The sequence below is a fragment of the Podarcis melisellensis genome, assembly GCF_964234715.1.
Source record: "Podarcis melisellensis genome assembly, chromosome: 4".
In the NCBI taxonomy this organism is placed as follows: Eukaryota; Metazoa; Chordata; class Lepidosauria; order Squamata; family Lacertidae; genus Podarcis; species Podarcis melisellensis.
In genome coordinates, this window is record NC_138531.1 from 30905932 (window position 1) to 30932873 (window position 26942).

A 26942-nucleotide genomic window follows, 5' to 3' on the forward strand; every position below is an offset into this window, starting at 1 on the left:
TGGGAAGGCTGCGCGCCTTTCCACTGCTGCTCGACCTACTCTTTGGGGCTGGTGGTGGGGGAAAGCAGCGCTTCCCCTCACTGTCAGCCCCACAAGCTCAGGGAACACAGCCCCACAAGCTTCCCCCCACAAGCCCCAAAGAGCAGGTCGAAAGGAACCTGAAGCCTGGAGAGTGAGAGCGGGTGCGCACCGATCCCTCTTGCTCTCCAGGCTTCCAAGGTAGCCGCCTGAAGGCAGCTGAATGCACCTTGAAGGGCTTGTTTTAGAGGGGGAAAACAAGGGGGGGGGGAATCCTCCCCCTTTCTGCACAGTGCCTCCTGCCGCTTCGCTGAAGGGGCGCTGGGGAGAGAGGGGGAGAATTTTTTTTTTCTTGTTCTCCCCCCTCTCTAAAACAAGGTGCGTCCTATAGAGCGAGAAATACGGTAGATGTCACCATATCAAAACTGGAACCACTTGCAGTAATGCAGGCCACTCCCTGATCCAACATAAAGAGAGAATGGATGTCTGAAGAGAAGCCTTTCCTTGGAGGCTTGCACACTCTGGTCCTAGTGCAATCCAATTTGATTCCACAGAAACCTTACGCATCTAGGCTTCCCTTCTTCCACTGTCCCATGTTCAATTTGGGGAGGTACTCAATGTCAGGGCCCCCCAGATGTATAGCCCTCCTTCACTTTAACATATGAAGTGGGCTAATGAAGTATCTTTTTGGGGCGGTGGATAAATTAAATAACTTCTGTTGCCTTACTATTTTAGGTATGTCCAATTGATACGCAGGTCCTTTTGGACCTAGAATAGGGCAGAATGGGAGCAGGGCACGCCAGGAACGGAACCCCACACAAAATGGTTGCCACCTGTCTTAGGTAGACTTGTGAGAATTCCTGAAAAGTGCCAGTCATTGTGTTTGCCATGTATCTTCGAACACTCTGCATAGCATCAGCAATTGAGTTTACTCTGGGAGTTACTACTGTGTGCCTGTTTCAACAGTTACTCCCAGAAACATTAAACAGGGATTTCTGAGGAAGTGACATTCTAGTACGTGGTCCACCTTGGTTCCCAACAAACTGCTAGGCACAGTTAAACTGCCTGTTCGTGAACCATATAAGCAAAAGTTTGTGTAATTGCTTTGAGGATTATAAATGTGCATGTTGCCTGCCTGCAAGGGAAAGGAATTATCTATTAGTCTTTCCATTTTTAAGGCTGCAGGCAACAACAACAAAATGCATGTCATGTTTTTCAGCGAGAGTTCATCCAATTCTGCAAGACCTTGTACAGCATGTTTCATGAAGACCCAGAGGAGAACGAGTTGTATCAAGCCATTGCCACAGTGACTACTTTGTTACTCCAGATTGGAGAAGTGGGTCAGAGAAGCAGCAGTTCAGGCTCAGATGACTTTACTGAGGACTTCCAGACTGAGGCATCTACCTCTGATCAAGATGTGGTTTTTACTGACACTGTGAAGACCCCAAAGAATGCAGAATCTTTACCAATAACTGATGGGGATTGGATTGTTTCATTTGAACATATCTTGGCTTCACTATTAACTGAACAGTCACTCGTCAACTTCTTTGAAAAATCCTTAGACCTGAAATTAAAACTGGAGAATGCAAGGGTAGCTCAATATACCTTCAAAACAAATGGCACCAGCCAATCATCACGAGGTGAGACCGAACCTTTAAGTGTACCATAGCAAATCTCCCAGTTCATGTTACACCAAAGCGCATCTTGCAACATTAAGTTTTTTGGACTATTTTGATACATTTTCAGTTGAAGAGCTTTAAAACCAAAACACATTTAATGCGGTTTTGACATTTGTTTTCTTGAATGTAATTTAGGAAGAAAAGGCCATCTTCCCTATGAATACTGCTGCAGATGTGTTAATATTTCAAAGACAAAAAGCTAAACTCCTGGTTTGAAAGTGCCGTCTGGCTACCGACTACAGGTTTTATGTATAGTTGCCTTTTTTGCACTAATACCGAATACTTGTTTCAATGCTGGTAATTGAAACCATTAATATATTAATATATACAAATCAAGACATCAAGATTTGTATGTCTTGCTGAATGTTCAGTGTACATGGACTGTGCTTTTCATGTCTCTCTGTGTGTGCACATTTCAATAAAAATGCCTTTGTAACTTTTGGTTTTCAAATAGCACCTTCACCTTCAAAATGAATCTGCAGTTACTCACTCTTCCATATTGCTGTCTTAAAAGTGATGTTGCCCCTGGACCATCCAAGGAATATCTGTGCTGGCTGAGGCCAACAGGAGTTGCAGTCAACAGAAGCCCAAAGATTTAATTTCACATTCTAGGGAGCTTTGTGAAGAAATATTTAGCCAGCCAGTTTGGGAGCCAAAGCAACCTGAATCGCCTCATTTAAAAAAGACTTGAGTAAAGTAATGTCATAACATTTTTATTGTAATGAAAGATTAGTTTTCATCCACATTAACAGTCTGTAGGCCTGTAAAGAAGGAGGAAGTTGCATTAGTTAAAGTTGAATACACAATCCATATTCAGCATGCATTAATTTTAGATTATAGTGTGGAATGGGGAAAGAAGGCAATTTCCCTTCCTGCAGGTTCCCAAAAGTCCAGAGCTCCCTCACTCTCTGGAGATTTTGAGAGAGGAAATGCTACAAATTGCCTCCCCTCCCTGTTCTGCAGATAGATACCATTCATCAGGGTAGGGACAACAAATGGCAACCAGCCACACAGACAACTTTACAAAGTATCTCTGACATTGTGAGAAATACAGTCCGGGGCAGCAACCCACCTTGTTATTCTACAATGGGGGGGGGGGCACTTACTTTTGAAAGTGGTAACTGGCACATATGTGACCAGTGTATACAGTTTATTAGGTGAATCCTCATCTTCATTGCGTTTTCTGGATAAACGCACACGGATACGGTAAGGAACATTCCTATAAAAAGGGTGAAAGTATGATTGTGATACAATAAAAGCATGGGAGTGGTTTTTTTGCTTATTTCAACACCAACATTTACTGAAGTTCCACTCCACCTATTTCCAGTTCTGCAATCCTAACATTTAATAATTTCCCCTTCAAGGCTGTTCTTCATGTCCAAGGGCAAGAAAAGCCATTTTTTATTTTTATAAGTTAACATGATGATTTATGCTAACTTATGCTAGTTGGAGTGCAGTAGCATCTGGAAGGTACCACTGTGGCTACCCCTGGATCAGACCCACTCTTGTCACATACCCTGTTAGCCCAGAAGCGGTGTATTCTAAAAGCAGCATTAGTTCCACAATCCATTTAAGAGTGAAGATTGCTCCAGTGTGAAGCAATTCTCGAGGAAAATACAGAATGCTCAGCCCAGAGAACATACTTAGAGCCACAGTTCAAATACTAGCTGTTTCTTCAAGGGATTTGAGAATCCTAATCCTAGGTAACAAAGCAACATTATTCCAATTAATTATAGTACTATGATACCAGCCTTTTATTTAAGCTTTGGCCTGGTACCAATAGATGGATAGAAACCCCATGCAGTTGAGTGAGGGCTGGCATGACAGAGAAGGGTAATAATTCTCTCTTCTGTACTAAGCATAGAAATGCAGCTCCAATCCTCTGCCAATCCCTCCAGTAACTTGTCACATGTCTCAATGCCAAAGTGGATATTAAATAAAAATAGAAATAGCAACAGTGCCTAGATATATCTGAACTGCTACTAAGATGACTGGCAATGGTACATTTTTGAAATATTGCACCAATATACAGTGTAATGTCTTAACCCCATATCCTAAGCACATGTGTAGTAGTGCAGTAACACTAGAGTGTCCCTCTGTACTAAAAAAAAGTTTGGCACGATACCTTACTCCTTTTGCCCAGACAGCCTTGTTCAAGCGGGTGTCAATGCGTACATCAGGAGTCCCCATCTCCTTCATTGCAAATTTACGGATCTCCTTGAGAGCACGAGGAGCCCGCTTCTTGAAGCCCCTGAGAATACAGAAAATATCCAGTAGGTGAAATGAAAAAACAAACAAACACTGCTCCTAAACCTCAGAAACTCCTGTTTGTGCCTAGACTTCAGCATCTGAATCGCATATCCTAGGGATGAGGAGCCTCAGGAACAGGGGCCAATTGTGGCCATCCATGCCTCTCTATGGACTCGGGACTCTCCTCAAGCCATACTCCCCTATCTTTCTTGCTCCTCAAGTGCTTTCGCCTGACTAGAATGAGTCCTAACCCTGTGAGAGGAGTAGGGTGGATGTGTGCACATATACAACAGCCTGGGGTTTGTGTGGCTGAAATGTTCCCTGCCCTTCAAAGGCAAGTTGCATCTCTTGCTCTGCCCACTTCTGACTTTGGTCTCACCACTATCAGCAAGCAGCTCCTAGAAGGGAACAGGGTCCCTTGTGAAGAAAGTTCCTCATCTGCACCTACAGTGTATAAAACCTGCATAAAACCACTAGTTACTAAGATGGGCTGGTGGAGAAAGCTAGGCTATTTGTTACATTTTCTGAAAAGGCCTAGAAGTAATTTGAGGAGGCTCAGCAATGATAATTGGGCTTACAAAGGCAAAATTTGAGTTTCTGATGAATCATAAATTTTAGGGTCTCCTTATTTGCCTTCTAATACCCAGCTTATTCTAGGCCTGCTGTTGGGAAGATTTTTCAGAAAAGACTGACTTTTGCAAAAATTTTGCTCTTCCACACTCCATTAACTATACTTCAAACACAAACTAAGCCAGCTCAGCCAGAGATGAGATGAAAGCACAGAAATATTCAATCAGCTTCACAAGTCATGGATGTACAGAAATTAAGCTACTGTTTTTTCCTGTTCAGATTTTTGACTAGAGCATGAACTCCAAATACCTCCCATTATAAACAGGAAGAACGCTAAACCTGTTCCATTGTACATCAACAGTACACCCAAGAGACTATTTCCCCCCTCAATCATAGTGCCAACATTACACAAGTTACCCAATGTCTCTTGAATTTAACAGTGACCTTGCATCCTAAACCCAAAGCCAGGATACCAGTGAGTTTAACTACAATAGAAGTGTCAACATATTTATGTCATTTAGCCAAGCATTTGCAACACCTCATTATAAGCATTTACTTATTAGCTCAAGCTGTAGGTGTTTTCTATCAGGCTTTTTACTTGTCTGTCCGTCCCCAAACAATCACACATCTTGGAACACTGAAGGGAGGCCCAAACACAAGTACCTCTAGTTACAAACTTAATTCATTCCGGAGGTCCGTTCTTAACCTGAAACTGTTCTTAACTAGAGGCGTGCTCTCGCTAATGGGGCCTCTTGCTGCCGCTGCGCAGTCGGCACATGATTTTCGTTCTCATCCAAGGGGAAAGTTCTCAACTCGAGGTAACTCGTCCAGATTAGTGGAGTTTGTAACCTGAGGTGTTTGTAACTCGAGGTACCAGTGTGTGTGTGTGTGTGTGTGTGTGTGTGTGTGTGTGTGTGTGTGTAGGGTTTGCAGTTTTTCAGCAAATAAGTATTCATACTTATTTTCACAATCAAATGCTTTCTTTAAAACCCGTGAATACAATTCCTGTAAACTATAATATTAGGTAACTATTTCTAACTCCAATCAGTATACTTTTGGTTAACTTAAAATCTGGTACAGCTGCATTTTCCTTGCACGTGAATATAAAAGGGCCTTAAGGATCACCCGTCACCCTTTTGGCTTACAACAGAATGTCAGATATTCTGTAGTACAACTGATTCTTTACATGGGAACAATCAGTATGGTACTGCTAACAAGATAAAGCTTTTAACTCCAATGTTTGATGATACAGTCACTTGGACCAATTTCTGCACTGAATAACAGTGTAACACATTTTCAAAAAATAAGGACTGCCACTTACACGCCATGGATCCGTTTGTGAATGTTTATAGTATATTCCCGAGTAACCACCTCATTGATGGCTGATCGTCCTTTCTTCTTTTCACCACCTTTCTTTGCAGGAGCCATCTGCACATGTCAAAACACAAAAAGCCTTGCTTTACACAGCACAATATGACATACTATCTATCATCATCATTGTTTCCTAAATAGTAGCTCCACAAAGCAACGATAAGAGCAAAAATGACAGAAACAGACATCTGCCAAATGCAGAGGCTCTGAGTTCAGCATTTCCTCCTTCTGGAATAGATCACCTAGATTTTAGGCCATCCAGTATGTAAAGCCACCATTTTAGTTGTTGACTAAAATTCTAAAAAGACTTTGAAAAGCCTGGTTGCAGTCTCTCCTTGTGTTCTCTGACATGATATTAATATTTAGACACCAGGCAAATACATTATTATTCTTCCAGGCCTCTGGCTAACTGAACACTCCATGGCCTTTAAAACTGTTGGGGAATTATTGTTTTCAATTGTTACTGTTATGTATTTTTATGTTTCTATATTGTTAACCGCCCTGTGATCCTAATCATATAAAGGAGTCCCTCTCATCCATGACTCTTGTCTCTGACCATTCATGTGCAAGAACACAGTACCTGTACAGGTAACAAGTACCTTCACAGAAGTGAAACCAGCTCTAATACCTACTATTTATACGCAATGCTTGTAGCATGTCAAAGCACTTCACACAGACTACCCCATTAATGTTAACATAAACTTTGTGAGCTAGGTGAATATTATCATATTTCAACTGTGGGAGGATTCAGAAATAGTGGCTTACCTTAGGCCACCAACTTGTTCATAAAAGGCTCACAGTCTTCACCGCCACTGCACAAATCCCCTAAAGCTTCCAGTTTATTCCAGTTTATTAATGCCAGTGTCTTATTTGTCTTGTTGAGAGTCCACAGTTGCTAAAATTACTTTACTACACAACAAGCAGCTGACTGCTGAATCTCAAAAATGTTTTTTAACAGGAGAACAGCCCTGTCAGATCATGCCAATAGCCCATTTAGTACAATATCCTGTTCTGATCAGATGCCTGTGGAAAATCTGCAATCAGGATCTGAGCATCTAATGTGGACATTTAAAAAAAGACAGAAAAAGAAAAGGCAGATATACTTTCAAACTTGTGCCACAATCTTAAAGTACGCTTGCAACTTCAGCATTGTGAATGGAAAGATTCTTCCTTTGTGCTATCTACTCCCTGCCTTTGCTCTCCTCTATATGCTCTAGTTCCGCTAATAGCAGGAAAGTGCCAACAAGATTAGAGTTGCAATGGTGTGATTTAGGGACAAAGGGAGAACCCTCCTACCCCCAAAAAAACACATAGCCAGTGAGAGAAAAACACAACCAGTAATTCAAGAACGCTGAGTGTCAGCTAGAACGCCAAGATGTGCTCTGCTGGATCAGGTCAAAGGCCCATATAGAGCAACATGCTGCTCTCATAGTGGCCAAGCAGGTGGTTTATGTTAAGACCACAAAGAGAACCAGAGTGGAAGAGCTGTTGCAGCTGTAGCACTTTTTTTTGGGGGGGGGACATAAAAATGGTGTGGTTGTGTGTGTATACACACACACACAGAGAATTTATAGCACAGCAGCAACTTTAAAGTTATCTTCTGCCACACAGCAGTCTTGGAGTAGAAAGCCCGGTTTGAGCTCCTTACACCTTGAGTTTCGTGAAGGGAGGCCCGGCTCAAACTCTGCCAGAAGATACAAACTAATATTCTGTTGAAGACCCCCCCCCCCTTTATAAGAATATAGTACTGCAAGTTGTAAGAATACAGCACTGAAACATGATTCAGCGCCATACGCACAACGTGCAAACGGTACCAAACTATTGCTTCCTCACACAAAATGTTAATTAACACTAAAGACGAAAACTCCTGCCCCCAATTTTCACTAATATGAATGGAATTGCCGGGTTTTGTTTCAGTTGGCTTTTGAGGCTGCAAACACACATCCCCATGTCCTCTACGACACGCGTGCTCAAAAAACAGTCCTCCTGGAAAACCTGACTTCCCTCCAAGTCCTATGGCTTTAGTCCTCACTGCCTTTTCAGGTAATATCAGGCCTAGGCCAGGCTGGAGCCACGGCGGCGTCGGCGGGGGGAGGGAAGGAATTTCAATCCCGCCAGGCGAGACTTCAAGGCCAGGCCCAGAAATACCCTTCCCCCGATACTCCTCATCGCCCCAGTCAGCCACCCAACCCGGGCTCTCGCCATTGCGAGGCCCACAGAAGCGGATGGCTTCGGATAATAAGAACCGCTCCCAGCGCAGCTACTTACCCCGCTCAGGACCAGACCAGAAAGGACGGCGCGGGGGCTTATGGGAGGAAACCAAGGAACCCGGAACTGCCATAGAGACGGCGAATGGAAATACGAGGAGCGCTTCCGGGTCAGGAACCACCAGTTGCTAAACGGCGCTCCCAGAGGGGATAGCGGCAGGAGGTTGGGCCGTCTCTATGGCGGGCACGTTGGAGGAGGAGGAGGAGCTAGTAACGCTTTAAAAAATTGTTCCCCCTCCCCGCCCGCGCACCTTTTCCTTAGAGGTGGCAGCTGCTTAATGGAGTCTTAATAGTTTGGTGGCGGCGGTGATGCAACATCATAAAGGATCTCTACTGCCTGTGATAAATGTGATTTTAAAAATCACGGCGGTTTTTTTTTTGTTTTGCTTGATTACCGTGGTTATTATGAACACCCCCAAATTGCAAACTAGGGCAGAGAGCGGCTCACACCAACTTTGCAGTGTATGCAATTGCAGTCGGCTGCCGTTATTCCCACACTGCGGTCCAATATTTTGGTGTGTGTGCATTTTTGTGGTGCAGTCAGGTACCTATGGGAATCCCATGCCAAGATATGAGCGGAACAGGCCCCCACTCCTGTTTTTATAAAGCCCAGTCACAGATATTCAGAGGCATACACTGGAGGAATCATCGTGATATAACCTTTAAAAGCTGCCCTAGCGGTTGTGCCATGTGAAGAACCAAGTTTGGTCTGTCCTGAATCCCCTGTCCTTCTTAAAATCATAGGCACACTGATTCTAGTAATGGCAGAGGATGGAAACACCTGCTTATCCCCTGTCTCCACACCAGTATCCCATCTCCCAGTCCACTTTCTTTTCCGACTCCTGTAACAGTGGTCAAGCAGCTTCCTTGCAACTGGATTGGCAGCCCAGTATATTGCCAATCTCCTATTTACTGAAGTCAGGACTGAAAAATGGGACCCTGATTTCAGAACAGTTATGCATCTGGGACTCCCCCACATGCTTGTCAGCTGTAGCCTGGGCTTACTTTGTTCCCTTCGAATTATGACTGCGTGTATGCTTCTAAGTAAACCACGGGTGGCTAAACCTGTAGTCCTCCAAATGTTGATGGACTCACAATTTGCATCCGCTTCAGTCAGCATTGTCAATAGCCAGGAATTGTGGGAGTTGTAGTCCAGCAAGATTTGGAAGACCACAGGTACCGGTAATTAGCCATCTCAGTAGACAGTAGTAGAACCCAAGAGGAATACTTTTTAAAGGTACACTTATGCCCCCTCTCTCTAACCTAACACACAACTTGGGAATCTTTACTCTTATTAAGCATGTTTGGAGATGCAGCCAGGATCTCTGGAAGCAAGCACAACAATCTTACATCAGAAATTGGCTCTGACCTCAATACATTTGTTTGACTTTTAGATGTTTTGAGACTTTGTTATCAAAGTTCCAGTGTGTGATAACTGCTTTTCAGCCCTATAAAAAGCTTGTTTGAGAGGGAGCCAAATTCTAGATTAAAGGTGTAGACATCAACTCTTCATCCTTTGCTAGGGACAATTGCTTGTTATTACTAGAGGATTGTTTAAAGCAGGAATACAATTCTTCCCTCCCAGGTGTGTGCTTGCAGTCATATTTTTCTCAAGGGACTGATAGAAACAGATATGCACATCCAAATTGTGATGCTCCTCCAGACCCTATCAACCTATGGTGGTTTGAAATGGCATGCACAAACTCTACACTGGGATCAATTGTTGCGCAAAACCTTTATTGTGCATTGTGTTGGGGCCGGTGAGTTTGTTACAACCTAGCTGGAAGGGCTGTGATCAGGCAATGCAATTCAAAATTACCTATACAGTGGTACCTCTGGTTATGTACTTAATTCGTTCCGGAGGTCCATTCTTAATCTGAAACTGTTCTTAACCTGAAGCACTACTTTAGCTAATGGGGCCTCCCGCTGCTGCAGCTGCTGCACCGCCGCCACGCGATTTCTGTTCTCATCCTGAAGCAAAGTTCTTAACCCGAGGTACTATTTCTGAGTTAGCGGAGTCTGTAACCTGAAGCGTATGTAACCTGAAGGGTATGTAACCCAAGGTACCACTGTACTAAGCGGCAAAACTGATTGCTCCGCCAGCCCCAACAAAGCATACACAAGTAAAAGTAACTAAATATAACTAAATTTTTACAAAATAGTGTTTTACTGCAGAATGCATTGCATACAGCCTCATGTACCATTCGCAGTAGCCACAGGTGTAGTAAAATTCTCACTGCATGGAAAGAGGCTATGGACAAAAGTGTTATGTAAGTAAAAGTAAACAGGTAAAGGACCCCTGGATGGTTAAAAGTCCAGTCAAAGGCGCTCCTCTCGCTTCAGGACTAGGGAGCTGGCTTTTGTCCACCGGCCAGCATGACTTAAACCGCTTCTGGCGCAATTGAACACCATGACTGAAGCCAGAGTGCCCGGAAATGCTGTTTACCTTCCTGCCACAGCAATACCTATTTACCTACTTGCACTGATGTGCTTTCAAACTACTAGGTTGACAGAGCAACAGGAGCTCACCCCCATCAAGCGGATTTGAACAGCTGACCTTCCGATCAGCAGTGGTTTAGACCACAGCGCCAGCCACATCCCATAGTGGTATGTATGCTGCAGTAAGTTCTCCATAGTAACAAGATACTTCTATCCACCAAATACCATACTACATGCTCAATATTTCATAAATTGTTGCATAAATAAGCACTGCAACAGACCCTACCCATCAAATATCAACATGTCAACAGACTGTAAACAAACAATGAAAAATGAAAATGAAGGGTTAGCAAAAAGCCCACATCAGGCTAGTCATTTGTTTCATATAAGCCTGGTGCAAAGGGTGCTGTATTAACAGCTCTCTGCAGGCACCCATATGTTCAAGCTAAAAGCCTGAAGCTATAGTTCTATATTTCAGTTTGTTTTTTACAAACTCTTAACTCACAAAAAAGCATGGAGGGGGAAAAGCTTTTCGCTTGTGAAATCAGCTCGTCTTTCATAAACAAAATAATGTTCACATAATCCCATATAATTTTATTTTATATAGAAATAGGTCAAGGTTGGGGTTTTGTTTTGTTTACAACAACTTTTTTTACGCTACTTATTGAATAATTACATAAAATCTTTTTTTAGAAACATCAACATAAAGCATACAAAAGTGCAACGCTTTGGAGGAAAAGTCAAACCTAAACATAGTAATGAAAGATATGTAATATAGTTGCAGCATTTTTCCACTTAATGGGCTGTAACACAGTGCATATTCTTCAGGTGTTTGTTCTATGAACACTTGTGAGGGGGCTGTTCAGTTAGTAGAAAAGATTCTCTTCAAAGTGTTTAAAGAGCATGACTAGTACATTGGAATAATAGCTGCATGATTGTGCTTCGGTTCACTGTTTACAATTGTAGTTCACTAAGTAAATAGGAAAATGTCCAGTGTAATTTCTTTGAAACATTAGAAATAGCAAGAGGGAGAGGTAACAAGTTTAATACTTTCAGGTTATGAGTCCAAGGTCTATAAACTGCAGGGTGTTTTTTATTTAAATAAAGGACAACATGTTCTCTCTCTCACTGGAAGTGCTTATCTGGCCACCAGAACAAACTTTTATTCACCGAAAGTGCTAGGTTATGCCTTTTGTGCAGTTGTGCAAAATAATAATAATATTAATAAAAATAATCTCTCACTCTCTCAATAGATTTTCTCTGAACCAGTGCTTTTCATATTCAAAAGATCAAAATAGTGAAGGCCAAGTAACTCTTTTTCTTTTTTTGGAACAGCCAGAATACTTTCTGGTCAAAATAGTCAGAAGAATCGTCTACCAACACATACCAGTTTGCACATGATGGTATGTATTAGCATTAATATACATAATGTAGTCACAAAATAGTGCAAACATCTGCAAAATAATTCCCGTTCCTTTCCTATTGCACTATCCACCAAGGTCTGTGCTTGGTAATCTCTTTACATCACAAAACTCTGAAATGAACACATATGCAAATGCTGGCTTCCCTCCTGCCTAGCCACCCACCATTCAATAAAGCTAAATGTGTACTGATTGTTACAGCAGATTCTACTGCAGATGTTGTTGCATGTTGGAGGATTCAGGCAAACCGGCAGTCCTCCTGGCAGCAGGTTCTTGTTGCTGTGACTGCATATGATGGTACTCTACGCTTTCTTCCTGTTGAGGGTAGGAAGGCATGAGCAAAGAATCTGCCTGCTCACTGTGCAAAGGGCCTGCAGTCTCTACCTATATGTGAAACAAAATTGGATGCCGTCAAATAATGGTTTAGCAGATCAAAAACAGTAGTTCTGTTAATTAATAATAATAATTTATTTGTACCCCACCCATCTGCCACTCTGGGCAGCTTCCAGGATATATAAAAACACAGTAAAACATTATACCTTGAAATTCTTCCCTTTATAGGGCTGCCTTCAGATGTTTCCTAAATGTTTCATAATTACTTATCTCCTTAACATCCGATGGGAGAGCATTCCACAGGGTGGGCGCCACTACTGAGAAGTGCCCTCTGCTTATATGGAAAAACTTTGCTATGGAAGTGTTGCTGTTGGACTAGGATCAATAGTTTGCAGAACACTTAAAATGTGCTTAGCTAAGTCAATGAATGAAGCTTGGCACCATTTATGCCAAGGATTGGCGGCCCTTGTATATTTTTTGGATTTTATATTGTTAGAAAAAAACAATTATTGGGAAATGGCAATGGTCAAGTGGTGTGTGTGTGTCTGTGTGAGAAAGAGTGAATGTGATGGCCCTTTTGTATATTTTTCCCCCTGGTACTGCAGAATGCTCCCTGTTGTCATGAGCAGCAGCACTCCTGTGTTTGTGGAACATCAGTATTGTGTGATCTCCGCAATCAGGACCAGGAGAACATAGGTGACTTCCTGTAGCAAATAAAAGGTAGTCTGTGGAAGGAGGATGGGAAACAGCAATGACTGTACTCTCTCTAGTTTTGCGCCATGCCATGCCTCCATGGCTGCCATGTTGTGTTATACTGCACTCCCATAGCAGTCATTGTGTGCCAGGGAGGCAGTGGAAGACAGGAGTGCCTGGCGTGCTCTGGTCCATGGGGTCACGTAGAGTCGGACACGACTAAACGACTAAACAACAACAACCACTGGTATGAAAAGGTTGGTGGCCCTTGATTTATGTGAACGAGAACTTTTTGATAAGCTCTAGTTGACAGAAATTTAGTCAATCACAAAATGCAAGTGGATTTTCCCTACTCATTTCGTTCAATAATTGGGCTTCCTTTTCTGTCCTCCATTGGCAATGCTCATTAATTCCACTTTCTCTTTCAATGGTTTCATCACAATCATGTTTGTCATGGGCACATTTGAAAATACTTGCAGCACAATCCTAGGTATGTTTATTCAGAAATATTCAATGGGGCTTAACTTAATTTATAGTAAAGAAATTTAGGACTGTAGTATTCAGATTTGTTATACAAACTGCCTTTGGCTAATGGCCTCTTACTGTCAACAACCTTCTGTTGTGGGCATGTTTTGTATTCCTATAGTGGGTATATTTGGGCTTGTGCAATTATTTGTTTATTCATTTATACCCCGCCTTTTCCCCCTATGGGACTCCATTTTATTTTATTGCCACACTTCATGTTTACCATTTTAGTGGGAGGAATGATGGCTGTTTGTTTTTTAAAAGGGAAGTTACTGGCTATAAAGCCAAAAGCAGTCAATGACAATACAATAATTATTCAGGGAGCTTTTGTGTTGCAAAAGGAAAAAACAAAAGGAACAAGGAAATTAGCAGGATCCATAAAACAAAAGGAAATACACCAGACACTCACATTGTGCTGGAGTTAGATTTAGAACCTGGTGTCCCAATGCAAAGTTTCCAGTATAATCAAATGTGTCTGCTCCAGATCACATATTGACGTGCATAAAATGTGAGCAGATGTTTCCAATACACAGAAGCCACAATCTCCTGAAACCTAACTTCCTCAGTGATATTCGAAATCAGGAGCACAGTCAACTCGAAATTGCATCCAGAGCAGAGGCTATTAATGACTGGGAGTCTGAGTTCCTCCATCATATTTAAAAGGCACATAGAATTATATAGACTTTTATATAGAATTATATAGAATTATAAAAGGCACATAAAATTATATAGAGTCAGCTGAGCTTTGGACTTATGTTGATAAGAAAACAGAATGCATAGAATATTCAGGAAGGATTTTATGACATCCTTGGTAATATGCCAAGACACTCCAGTGTATTTGGGCCTGAGTTGGGAGTCACTAAGAGTTTTGTATAGGGATTATTGGTTATGAGACTCCATTTGTCAAGGTTCAGTGGTCTAGCATCTGCTTTGTGTGCAGATGATCCCTGCCATCTGAAATCTTGGAGAGTCGCAGAATATACTGAGCTAGATGGACCAATAGGCAGCTAGGTTCCTGTATTCCTATTCCTGCCTATGGTTACTTTATTTGGGAATATGAGACCTAACATTAGACTGCAACATAGACAACTATGGACTAATTTACAGAGTGTATTTAAAGAAATAAAGAAAACAAAACGGTTGACACTGTGGACTCCGTTCATATGATACTAGAACTGCACTACACCCCCAAAAATGTACGTCTAGAAGTGCTAGCTGTCGCTTGAGAACATTAATAAATCAGTTGGACATCTGATATAGATAACAACTGAAGAAATATTTTTGTTGTTTATGTACTTCCTGCATTTTCATTGTGAGTTCTTGTATTATTATTTTTTAACATTCCTAATAAAAAAAAGGTTTATAAACAACCATGTCATATTTCTTCTGCCATTCTTAAAATAATGCGAGGGTCTTTATCACTTTATGAATAACTACACAATTTAATTGAAAATATTTTTTAAAAACCAAAAAAACCCTGTATGCCGCCCCTGCAGCTGAAAAAAATACTTTCAGGGCGGCTTACCCATTTAGGTACTGTCAGTTCTGTTGCAGCCCACCTGAAGGTAGCCTTGCTGCTGCTGCTGCTGGTGGTGGTGGTGCTGATGCATAGGTTGCAAAGATGAAGGCTGAGATGGCTGTGCTGCAGAGAACCCAGGGGGCAACACTGCTTGTCCCATCAGCACTATAGCTGCACTGCTTCCAGAGGTTTGCTCTTCCAAACTTTGGAACGCTTGTAGGCTTTGAAAGTATCTATTCAAAGAAACAGTCCTAAGTTTTTCAGCCAAGAATTTGCGACTAAAACACTGGTGTCATACTGCAATGTATTATGGACAATGGTTGGGACAAATAGCAGGTGCTGCTGCTAACTCGGATTATGCAGATATGCCGAATACTGCATGATGCACAAGAGAAACAATGTACTGGGATAACTGGGATCTGAAAAACCGTGCAATTGTGGGAGCTTGGCAGTGGGGCAGATAAGATATGGCAGGACAACATCTGGATTTTCAAAATATGCAGCCACCCTTAATTCCCTCTCTGACATAGACTGCTTAACCCAAGTACTACCCCTGGACGAGTTGCTGTTCTACCACCTCCATCTAAGTGGTTTTTCTCAGTTTCAAACCTTTCCTTCCTACCCATGCCCCCAGTAACATGCTACATACTTAGCTTCGTGTCCAGTCACATCAACATCTGTTGTCTGCCTCGCATGGCAGGAACCAGGCATCATTGGCTGAATAGGCTGACTGAGTAACAGTCTAGGAAACAGGAAATTAAATAATGTCAGTGAAGAATGACACTAACCTGCAGATACTGAAAGGGTCGGAAGGATTTTTTCCGTGTGAGGTAGTTGCATGCTCAGAAACCAATAGAGTTAAATCTGCAGTAGGCTCAGGGATAGAGTGTAATTAGTCGTAGTAAAAAAAGGGAAGCTCAGGATTTATTATCAAATGTGGCCATTCTTATACAAGGAGTTTCATTCTTAGGAGTGGATCTACATACTGTGGTTGGCAAACAAAGATTGCTGAAATTCCCTGTAGCAGATTATTTGCCACAGCGCTTGACTGTAACATTTTCATGCTCTCAGCCTGTGATGCAGTGGATGTTCCTGCCTCTAGTAACAGCCATTCTGATTAAATCTAGTGAGCATTGGGCTATTACAGTATTTTCTTTCCAGTCACCAGTTTAAAAAGTTTTTCAAAACATAACCAAGAAGTAAACAATATCTTTTCTTTCTCTTTTTAAGGCAAATACATAGTGCTAAAATCATTTAGAGAAAACAACAACAACCAACAAGTCTGTATCTGAAGAAGTGTGCATGCTCATACCAATAACTAACTTAGTTGGTCTCTAAGGTGTTACGGGAAGGAATTTTTAAATTTTAATTTAATTTAATTTAATTTAATTTAATTTAATTTAATTTGTTTCGACTACAGCAGACCAACACAGCTACCTACTTGTAACCCACAAGTCTGTTTGCTCCATCCCCATTCTGATACTGTTTTTAATACTGGATTTTTCATTTCTGTAACCCAACCCTGGAACCTTGTGGTAAAGGATGGGTATGAAATTGAATAAACAATAATAGCACTACGTTCCTCTTTTTTTCTTTCAAGCTTACTAATAATCTAGTGCTGTAACTTGATAAAATGGAGTATTTTCTTAATGTTCAAAGTACAGTATTTACCTGTTATATAGTAATAAACTAAACACGCAAATTTAAATAGTGCCATTGTAAAAAATAGTATTTAATTCTTCAACTTTTTTAAAAAAGTAGGTTACTTCAATTATTTTACCTCAGTTGTCGATCATTACTGAAATCTGGAGTGCTCTGCTGGTGGCTGTTATCCTGTAGAATGGCATCAGGTGGAGCTGTGCTCAAAGACTGTGGGAGCACAGAGGCATTGCTAAACTGTGAGGTTAAGCTTCTGGAAGATTGACAGCTATCCTGCATTCCTTGTGAGGCTCTTGCTGATTTCTGATCCTAGAACAGTTAAAAATAACAGCACCCACAGAAACAATAACCAAAAGCTTTGGGTACATTGTAAAAACACATAGAATTAAGTTGTGAATATTTTTTTTGCCAAATTACCAGATCCAAATTTAGTTCATTCCATCCTCTCATAAAGGTGTAATTATGTAAAGTGACCAATAAGTAGGGAAATAAATTCATATTCATTGAATGTAGGTCTGGTAATTTACCCTTTTTAAAGATTTTTTTTTTTACAAGAATGGTGATTATGGGTAGCTAGAACAAACACACAGATTCACACAAAGCTTACTGGAAAGAGCGAATGGGCAAGCGATATTGCCGTAATATGCAAACAAGAACTACAGTACAAGAAATGCTGGAAGAACTAAATGAAGAATCAAAAGAGGTAGGATTGAAGATGAACCTAAGACTTAAAGTAATGTTTAAAGAAGAGAACATTTTTTTCCACAAAAAGATTGCTGTAAGACCATTGCAGGTCTGCTTACCTGGTTTGATAACACATTTTCTTCTCCTAACATCTGATGGTCTGTTGCTTGAGGAGCCGCAATCTGCTCTTGGAGACAAGGCCTCGGAGGCCTCGGGACAACTTGCTGCTGAGAATCAACCGCTGGCTTCCCCTGAGGTTCTGGCTGCTGCATGCCGCTGAAATTCAGAGATGCTGTTGGCTGCTGTAAAAACATCTGGAAGAGAAAGGTGGTTCCTTTTTCGATTTCCTTGTTAGGCAAATCAATGGAAGAAATACATTCACAGTTCACAGTTGTCATATCTTAACGCTTATAAATGTGTATCGTTAGGGAGCTCAACTTGATCCAGGCCTCAGTTGCCGAAAATGCTTTTAATGCTAGAAGACTGTGTGAAGTTGCTTGTGAGTCCATTTCCCACACAATTGCATAAGCACAACCACCTTTCACACATCTGGGGCTGTCAGAGAAGTTTCTACAGGGAATGTCGCATGTCACCTCATTCCAAATCAAGCATTGGATAAGAATTGCTCAAATATTACGTGTGCAATGCACCTTAAACCAGCTGTGGAAGGACTGACACTGTTTAGAAAACCAAATCCCCTATTCAGGAACAGAATACATTCGTCATCCTATTCACTCAGAAACCTCTGACATACATGTCTAATTCTTGCAAATATTTGAAGGTCAAACTAGATGTTACAAGCGAGCACATGTTACTAAATTGAACTAACACTTGTGTTATGTATTGAAGTTCTCACCCTGGGCCAGCAGGGGGATACTGTAGATAGTTATGCAAATGAAGGATCGAAAAGTGACGTTCAGTGATTGGATAGTTTTAGAAAATGGCAACAGTTGCATTGTTCTGGAGCTCTATATAAGCAGGCCGACTGAGCTCCTCAACCGAGTTCTGTTCTGGCATCTGAAGAAAGAAGAGCTGTTTAAAGAATCACTGTGTCATCTGACATGTTCACCCACAACTTAACACTGGCGACGAAGGTTTGGTTTATGGGAAATGAGCTTTCGGAGGGAGCAAATAAGAGCAGAGAAGTGATGGCTGCTGGTGGTAAACTCTTCCCTGTCCCCAGTTTTTCTGCTTCAAATTGTTTTCTTCTACTTCCCTCTCCATGGGATTCCAGGTGGGAAAATGTGTGTGCAACCCCACAGGGGAGAAAAGTCGTTATCAGGAAAGGGGGTTAAGCACACACATTTTTCTGCTGACATTATCCCCATCTCACCCCCAGATAGAAAAAGCTTCCACCGGAATTTTAGCAAATGTTTTCCTGTCCAATAAGTAGCTTGGTTGTTTAGGGAAGACAATTTTACTCGGCTACAAGTGATCACCAAAGAAGAAGAAGACAGCCTCCAACAATCATATCCTTATACTTTTTTCCTGAAAAGACAACTTCCTTTTGCCGGCTATGAAAACAGGGTGGATTGTGCCTCCGTCCAGAAAAAACTTCAAGATAATAGAAGAAAAATATAAAGCATGAGGCTTCAACTTAAGGAATTCTAGCTATCTAGCAACACAAAAATGTTGAAAAACAAACGGAAATACAGAAGATGAGAAGCCATTGAAACAGAGCACAAGAGAGAGAGAACATGTGTGTGCAAAGATCCTAAAACTAAGTGTGAGATTGTTGCCTCAGTACATGTACATGATCCCATGAGCTACGAACATAGTACAAACAAATACATTGGAACCTCGGTTTTCGAGTGTCTCAGAAATCGAACGTTTCAGCTTTCGAACGCCGAAAACCCAGAAGTAACCGCTTTGGTTTTCGAAGAATTTTCGGAAGCTGAACGTGCCACGCAGCTTCCGTTTTGAGTTTCCCTGTTGTATTGAACCTGCCACTTTCAGTTTTCGGACGTTTCAGAAGCTGAACGGTGTTCCCGAACAGATTACATTTGAAAACCGAGGTTCCACTGTAACAGGAGTCATGCTTTTTAATTTCTGTACTGTGACAGATTGCCTCCAACCAATCATATGATAATGAGCTTTCATCATGATTTGCTTGTGGGGTGTTTATAAACCTTCCCATTATTCTCATTCATTCACTCCACACTTTTCAATGCATTTCCCTGTCACTCTCCTAACAGCAAACAGTCCGTTGTTTTCTTTAAGTGCACTTGTTGCACTAACCCACTTCTATTGTGCAAGACTAAATGCACTTGGAACCTCTCATGCAAAATGCTGATAGTCAGGCACCTCAAGAGTGTTAGTGTCAAAATCTTTCTCCTCAGAAAAGGACAACACCAAAGTGCCAACACAGAAAGTATCGGTATTTCATTCACAGCGGCTTTGCCCAAGATTCTTACCATCCTGTCATGACTGGACCACTGAAATGCCACTGAATAGAAAGGATTCCTCCCCCCACCCCCTTCAACATCGTAAACAAGTCTAAGTAGATAACGCCACCGCAGAATCTCACGACTACTTTTTCAGGATGTCAAGACATGAGAAGAGTATTACTAATCTCTTCTAATTGGCAGTCTCATTAGTATTCTCATGAAAGAAGCAAAAGACATGAAAGCACAACACCTCTTGCATCTAGAAACAGACAGCATCATATTAGGGAGACAACGGAAGAAAGCTGTTCTATGGAAACCAGACATTTTAACCATCTGCATTGATCAAACCAGGAAGCTCTTATCAACAGCAATTATTTTTACAATGTATCGGAAGCAAGGATGCCACGCTAAATTTATAGCTATGAGACATTTATTTCAAAGATACCTTTTCTAACAAACTGCTGAAGGTGACATTTTCCCTGTAAGGCTTGGTTCTACCCATATTATTTCCTTTCAACAATATTGCCGGGCTGCTTTTCTGCTACATGCCAAATATAGCCCCTTAATTCTCTTTTTGTGGTCCCAGCAAGTCTCTTCAAATTGCATTAATAAATTGCATACATTCCATGTAGCCCCATGACCAACGGACTCATTGTTAAAACCGTGTTTATGGAAGACAATCTTACTCGGCTACGAGCGATCGCCAAAGAAGAAGAAGAAGATATCCCTAACAGTGCTGTAAAAAGATAAAGGTAAGGGACTCCTGACAGTTAAGTCCAGTCGTGAACAACTCTGGGGTTGCGGCCACTAATCTCACTTTACTGGCCGAGGGAGCCGACATTTGTCCACAGAAAGTTTTTCCGGGTCATGTGGCCAGCATGACTAAGCCACTTCTGGTGAAACCAGAGCAGCACACGGAAACGCCGTTTACCTTCTCACCGGAGCGATACCTTTTTATCTACTTGCACTTTGACGTGCTTTCGAACAGCTAGGTTGGCAGGAGCTGGGACTGAACAACGGGAGCTCACCCCGTTGCAGGGATTCGAACCACCGACCTTCCGATCGGCAAACCCTAGGTTCTGTGGTATAGACCACAGCGCCACCTGCATCTGTGGCTACAGTTACAGTGCTGCAGCATGGGTTAAAATTGAGCTCTTGTGTTTCATTCTATATTTCTCTCTCTACAAGGTACTATTAAGGAATAATGACCATAAGTCTATCCCAGGGGTGGCCAACTTCCAAGAGACTGCAATCTACTCACAGAGTTAAAAACTGGCAGTTATCTACCCCCTTTTGTGGGGTTCAGGCAAAAAAAAAAAGTTGTTGAGCTTTTTTAGGAAGGAAAGCCCTGTTTTTGGTGGTTCAGGTCATTTTAGGGGTGCAGGGCAAATATGTTGAGGGTTTTTTAAGGGGAGCCAAAGTTTTTTAGCTTCTTTGCAGGGAGCCACTGATCTACCAGTGATCTACCACAGACTTCCAATGATCTACTGGTAGATCATGATCTAGCTGTTGGACATGCCTGCTCTATCCAATCCTTTCATTTCTTTCACTCTTGAAGTCTCTGCTGAGTTTTTTGTCCTCCTTCAGTATGGATCAGTATGGTTGTTAGACTAACTGGAAGCATAAACAAAAGTGTAACCAAAGGGGCTCCTGACCAAATGAATCTGGGAAGCTGCCTTATATGGAATCAGATCATAGGTTCATCTATCCCAGTATTTCCTGCTCCGACTGGCAACAGTTCTCTCAGGTCTCAGGCATAAGTCTTTGACAGCTTTGCTATTTCCTAAGTGAAAATGCCACAAATTGAACCTCAGACCACGCACCTACACTTTTCTCTTAAGTCTTTCAACGCCAATCCTCTTATTCTGTCATTGGGAACAGAGGGCTTTCAATACTATGTATTCCTATGTAAACTAGGGAAGTGGGGAACTGCAGGATGAAAAGCTGGCAGAAGGTGTTGTTTTCCTGAGCCAGGTTCCGAAATCGGAAGTGAGCAAAATGCCCCTTGAAGAAGCAGGTGTGTAAGCTGGACTGCTGGAAGCAGGAAACCCTTCTCTGTGTGGTGGCCTATGGTGCATCAAGATGATTTGAGCATGGAAATATAGTTCTGCTCAAGAACTCTGCTACTCGCTGAATCAAGAGTAATTTGTCTGAAAAATACGTTCTCCCGCTAACCTGCATGTTGGAATCCTGCACGATGCACAGCTGTTCCTGGATTTTCTGCAGCTCTTCCTGCTGCCACTGAATATTGGCTTGCAGTATTCGAGTCCTCTGCTCAAGCTGGTCTTTGATAGTTTGGAACATGTTAAACTGGGATGAGAGCTAAAACAAGAAAACCAAAACTTTTCTAGTAAGTACAGTAACTTTTGTTCCACGAGGCTGCTTTGCTGTATTTCTAAGAATATTGGTACCTGCATTATACTACTGCTCTTGCATAGGGAACGGTGCACGTCCGAGACCTAGAAGCTGTAAGTAAAGCATTTTTAACTGACTTTGCAGTCTGTAGGGTTTCACTGAAAAAGTGGCAAAATGGGGGTCAGCTGCTTCACGCAGCTGAATGGAGTTAAAGAAGGTTTAACAACCTATTCCTATGCTTCATTAATATGCATAATGACTGGGTTTAATACTCTGCTACAGGGGCTCTCTATGTGCTAGCCCCATGTTTTTAAAAACAGGCACCAGCCATTTTTCTTTTCCTTTTAACCCACACATGGGGGTACCTAGAGGATTAACTATAATTAATATCTTCTCTTAACAATTCCCATCATTCGCAAGATAAGCACATACTGATTACTGGTGTTACAGCACTAATATCTCTTTGATCACAAGTGCAGACCTCCTGTGATCAAAATAATACAAGAGTGTGAAAGGAGGAGGCTTCAGCAAATATTCCTTGATAGCTAGAAAAAAGAGCCTGGGCAGAAGAGTTAGAGCACCTATCTCTGATCATAATAACCCCAGTGTGTTTGTGTGTGTGTGTGTGTGTGTGTGTGTGTGTGTGTGTGTATGCATTAATATGTGTGTGTGTGTACCTTCCTCTGCATACAAGTGTCTTGCCATTTATTTTTTATTGTCTCTAACTTCAGGGGAACCAGTGGCAGAGAGGACTTCTTAGACATAGAAAAGAAAAGCCCTTGATTCATCTAGACACTCCTGAGCATGCTCAAGAGGGTCATGTCATGCCAGTATGAATGGAAAAGTTTTGGTTTGCTATGCCTCCCAGTTCAATTAAATGAAAACAAAAAAATCATTTTACTCTCACTAACTTAAAACCCATTTAAAGCTCCTGTCCTCTGTCAGTTTGGTACACACCTGTGTCCCAATCTATTTCATGGAACTTCTCTTAATGTTTCTGGAACTCTTTTTTTTCTTTCTACCTTACCTGAGCAGCGGCAGGTTGGCTAGATCTCTGCAAGTCCTCCTGCATAGTGGGACTTCTTTGCAGGGAGGGAGACTCTGGGATGAGCTTTGTTCTTGTGGCTATAAAATAACATTTATTTACTAAATTACCATTTAGAACAGAGTTGTTAAAAGTTTCTATTAATGTATACAAAAAGACTGGATCGCTGGAATGGCAATAAAGGAAGTTGACTACTATAGAACAAAACCACCAGCTTTTGTCAACCTGCACCCTCTAGTTCTGGACTACAGCTCTGGCTGGAGCAGGTGGGAGTTGATGTTGTAACCAGCTCTGAAATTGCATTCCAATAACTAGCAGGTAGTAAATGTTTCAAGTAAGACAATGCCCTGTTATGTTAGAATTATCCTTTCTGTTGGTCATGATCCATGCGTGCAGGCCTGCGTTACACTTTCCGTACCATTCCGGCTTATCCTGGCAGTATAACAGTATAAAATTCTCAGTATCAAAGTAGCATCTGCATAGAGACCACATCTGAAGGGCGGTATACAAATTTAATAAATAATAACAACTTACATGCTGTGTCAGGCAAGGATGTAGGCAAAGATTTGTGTGAGCCCTGAGAGGATACAGAAAGAGTCCGACTGGTGTCAAGGATTGACGTGCCTAGTTCAAGAGCGTTAAAGTGCTGTTGAGGATCCAGTTCTGATCCACTGTCCTTAAAAAACAAAGCAAACATCCTAAACGTTTTTTGCAAGTTTTGAACTTACAAATGCGTTTGGTTATAAATCATTTGGGTTTATTGAGGGAGAGGTCTTTTTTCAGTATCAGCTATGCGCAGCACAACCCTATATACACACTTACTCAGAAGTAATTAAGAAATTCCCAGTGAGCTCAACTGTTCATTGGGACAGAATACTGCCACCATGTTTCTCTGCTTCTGAAAGAATAGCACTGGCTGCCAACTAGCTAGCAGGCTAAATTGAAGGTGCTGTTACTGGTGTACTATGCCCTATGCAGCTCGGAACAAGGATACATAAAAGATTGTCTCAACCTGTGCAGGAAAGCATTGCATAGATGCAATTTCATCAGGTGGTCTGTTCCGCACAATGTCTGAATCATGCCTTTAATGTGGCAGCACCTGGCCTTCGGAACTCCCTGCTGTTACATATCACTCACATGTCTTGTCTATTGTCTTTTCAGAGCCTACTGAAGACCTTCCTTTCCCCACAAGCCTTTTGTGTGGAGTTGCTTATCCAAGTACTGGATTTGAAACTGTTTTTAGTGTATCTTTTAGGATTTTATGTCTTCATTGTTAATTGAGTTGAGATTGTTTCACATGAAGTGATTCATAAATTGAATTAACAACAACAACAACAACAACAATAGCAATAATAACAATAACAATAATGTGTGTCTAGAATTGCAGTTTTAACTCCATGTGTCACATGGTTAAAGTGCACCCATTTTTTACAGTCTTCAGTATGCAATACAGCGTTTAACGTCACATCTAGCCTGGCCTTTTGTATCCACGTTTCTGAGCAACAGAAGCTTCAAGTAGTTTTCTGTAAGATACTCATAAAAGACTCAGTTATTAACTTCATTAAGCAGTGAAAATCACAAGAACTCAGTCCTTAGATGCAGCTACTGTATAATCTGCTTTAATAGGAAGCTATGTACTCAGGAATGAGCCCAGGCCAATCCCCTGAGAACTTCAAAAGAAATGATTCTTAATTCTTGGCTTATAATGCATCTGCCTTTCATTGCCTGCTTCTTCCTATACTGTATGCTCTAGTATCAAATTCACATATTCTTTCAATTTTATACTCAACTATGAGATTATGTGGGCAGGGGGATTGCTTGTCTGTCACCTCCCATGATTGGCCCTTCAAAAATCGAAAGAGGTATACATTTGCACAACTGCAGTAGACTTTGTATTGACACAGGGATTGAAAAAAAAAGGCATAAGAACACCACACGCAACCAATCAAGAACACCCTCAACATAAATCAGGTGGAAAGTAGGCTTATCTGAGATTACTCATCGCCTTAGAAACTAAGGGACAGTGAACCTAGCAGGCAGTGACCATGGTGAGGAACAGGCAATGGAAGACATAAAGAAAACCCCAGGTCCATCTATATGGGACAATATTAGTGATCAAATCAATACACATTATTACCATCTGAACACAGTAGCTAAAGTCGCCCTATGTGTCTTACCCTTTACATTTAAAAAGTTATTCCCTTTCAGAGGCACATGATTGTCCCAAAGGTCATAATGGATATCTCTTATTTTGCAAGCTACCATTCCCTCATTTCTGCAATTGTATTCTGGAAAATAGAACAGGAATGTATTCCCAGCCATGTCTTACTCCATTAAGTTAAGTTCACATAGAGACTTATACCACTTAAATAATGATACGTAAGGTTGGTGATTACCGACATATGAGCTGCATAAAATAGAAAACAAAGAAAAACCTCTGAAAGCAGCCATTTTAGCATACCTTTAGTACTGAAGAGATTATCTCTGAAGGTGCATTTTCCAAAATCATATTCCGTCGCCTTTCCACTCGAACATCTGCATAACTGAACATTATTATTTTCTGTGGAGATCTAAATTCCATTCCACTATTCTGAAAGCACTATTGAATGCAACTGGCAGTTTATTACATGATTAACTCCAGAAATTATTTACAGTTAAAATCCACAAGTCATATAATTCAAATGTGTATAATAATGTAATGAATTACATTTTATGTTTAGCTTCTGCCCACTTTTACCCGGTTTTCAAAACAAAAAGAAAACATTATCTGTAATTATACAATTACTTGAGGCTAGGTTCCATGGCTTTACACATGATGCTCTTCATACATACTTGGAAAAAGTTCACGTGTAAACACGTATTTGCAACCTTGTATACAATTTTGGTACATGTACTCATGATTAGCCTTGTGCCGACCACACCCCAAGTACAGGTTAGCAATTGCAGAAAGGCTTATGCATGAAATTGTTCTACCTCCCACATTAGCAGGTATATGATTGTAATCAGAGTATTTCTCTAGAGTCCAATTAGCATGCCAATACAGAATTAATGTTTGTAACAAAATATTGGGCTCTTTCCAACAAAGTCATCTTGTCTATACAAATTCTTCTGCTTGCACAACTGAACTTTCCCTCTGTCTCCATTTCCCACGTCCATCCTTGGAATAGATTTGGAGGGTACACGGAGGGGAGAAAATCCAATTTTCAAGCAGAAGTCCTTGCATGAAAGGGACAATTTGGCTGGATAACAATTGATTGTATCGTAAAGCATATGCCTTATTTCCAAATAAGAGTGTTCATCAATGAAGCAAGTACCTCAGCAAGATGGCCTTAGTCTAACTACAGTGGTACCTTGGTTCTTGAATTTAATATGTTCTGAAAATCCGTTCGACTCCCGAAATGGTTCGAAAACCAAGACACGGCTTCTGATTGGCTGCAGGAGCTTCCTGTACTCAATCGGAAGCCGTGGAAGCCGCGTCAGACGTTCAGCTTCCGAAAAATGTTCGCAAACCGAACACTCAAGTGTTGGGGAGCCGATTTGTTTGGGAGCCAAGTCGTTCAACTACCAAGGTACCACTGTACTCCCTGTGACCCATGAGTGGTTTTATTCCATTGCACCCAGCATGCTCAAAATCTCTAAGACTGCCATTAAAGGTTAGGAAAATAAGGAGAGGTGGTTGTCCTATGTGCATCCCTTAACCAAGCTTTTGTTTGCTCTTGTCCTGCAA

General features: G+C 41.4%; 3 protein-coding genes across 7 annotated transcripts in view; 1 reads left to right on the top strand and 2 right to left on the bottom strand.

Annotated features, from left to right (window-relative positions):
- TBC1D8 (TBC1 domain family member 8) overlaps positions 1-2137 on the top strand; it is a 46601-nt gene extending 44464 nt beyond the window's left edge. For both annotated transcript variants that reach the window (XM_081908872.1, XM_081908873.1), the window contains exon 20: positions 1238-2137. In XM_081908872.1, coding sequence (XP_081764998.1) covers positions 1238-1687 — 450 coding nt within the window. In that variant the 3' untranslated portion in view covers positions 1688-2137. The remainder of the gene's footprint in view (positions 1-1237) is intronic.
- Positions 2138-2389: 252 nt separating this feature from the next.
- Positions 2390-5993, bottom strand: RPL31 (ribosomal protein L31). The gene is made up of 4 exons (XM_081908892.1): positions 5839-5993; positions 3823-3948; positions 2804-2916; positions 2390-2458 (listed from the first exon to the last, which is right to left on the bottom strand). Exons 1-4 carry the CDS (start codon positions 5943-5945, stop codon positions 2427-2429), a joined length of 378 nt encoding a protein of 125 aa, XP_081765018.1. The 5' UTR covers positions 5946-5993; the 3' UTR covers positions 2390-2426.
- Positions 5994-11162: 5169 nt separating this feature from the next.
- The window catches only part of NPAS2 (neuronal PAS domain protein 2), a 98223-nt gene continuing 82443 nt past the window's right edge, over positions 11163-26942 (bottom strand). For 3 of the 4 annotated variants that reach the window (XM_081908877.1, XM_081908876.1, XM_081908874.1), the window contains 9 exons: positions 25677-25758; positions 23750-23891; positions 23198-23295; positions 21991-22137; positions 17548-17742; positions 16866-17053; positions 15735-15827; positions 15126-15318; positions 11163-12399 (listed from right to left, as the gene is read on the bottom strand). In XM_081908877.1, coding sequence (XP_081765003.1) covers positions 12223-12399; positions 15126-15318; positions 15735-15827; positions 16866-17053; positions 17548-17742; positions 21991-22137; positions 23198-23295; positions 23750-23891; positions 25677-25758 — 1315 coding nt within the window. In that variant the 3' untranslated portion in view covers positions 11163-12222. Of the gene's footprint in view, positions 12400-15091; positions 15319-15734; positions 15828-16865; positions 17054-17547; positions 17743-21990; positions 22138-23197; positions 23296-23749; positions 23892-25676; positions 25759-26942 lie in introns of all 4 variants that reach the window. The other variant, XM_081908875.1, reaches the window with a different exon arrangement.

Bases quoted from the DNA above. Each gene is read 5' to 3' on its own strand.
- RPL31 (XM_081908892.1), bottom strand. From the start codon at position 5,945: ATGGCTCCTGCAAAGAAAGGTGGTGAAAAGAAGAAAGGACGATCAGCC. The intron at 3,949-5,838 runs GTAAGTGGCAGT...CTGTATTCTCAG, and splicing joins CACAAACGGATCCATGGCGT to GGGCTTCAAGAAGCGGGCTC. The intron at 2,917-3,822 runs GTATCGTGCCAA...CCCTTTTTATAG, and splicing joins GTCTGGGCAAAAGGAGTAAG to GAATGTTCCTTACCGTATCC.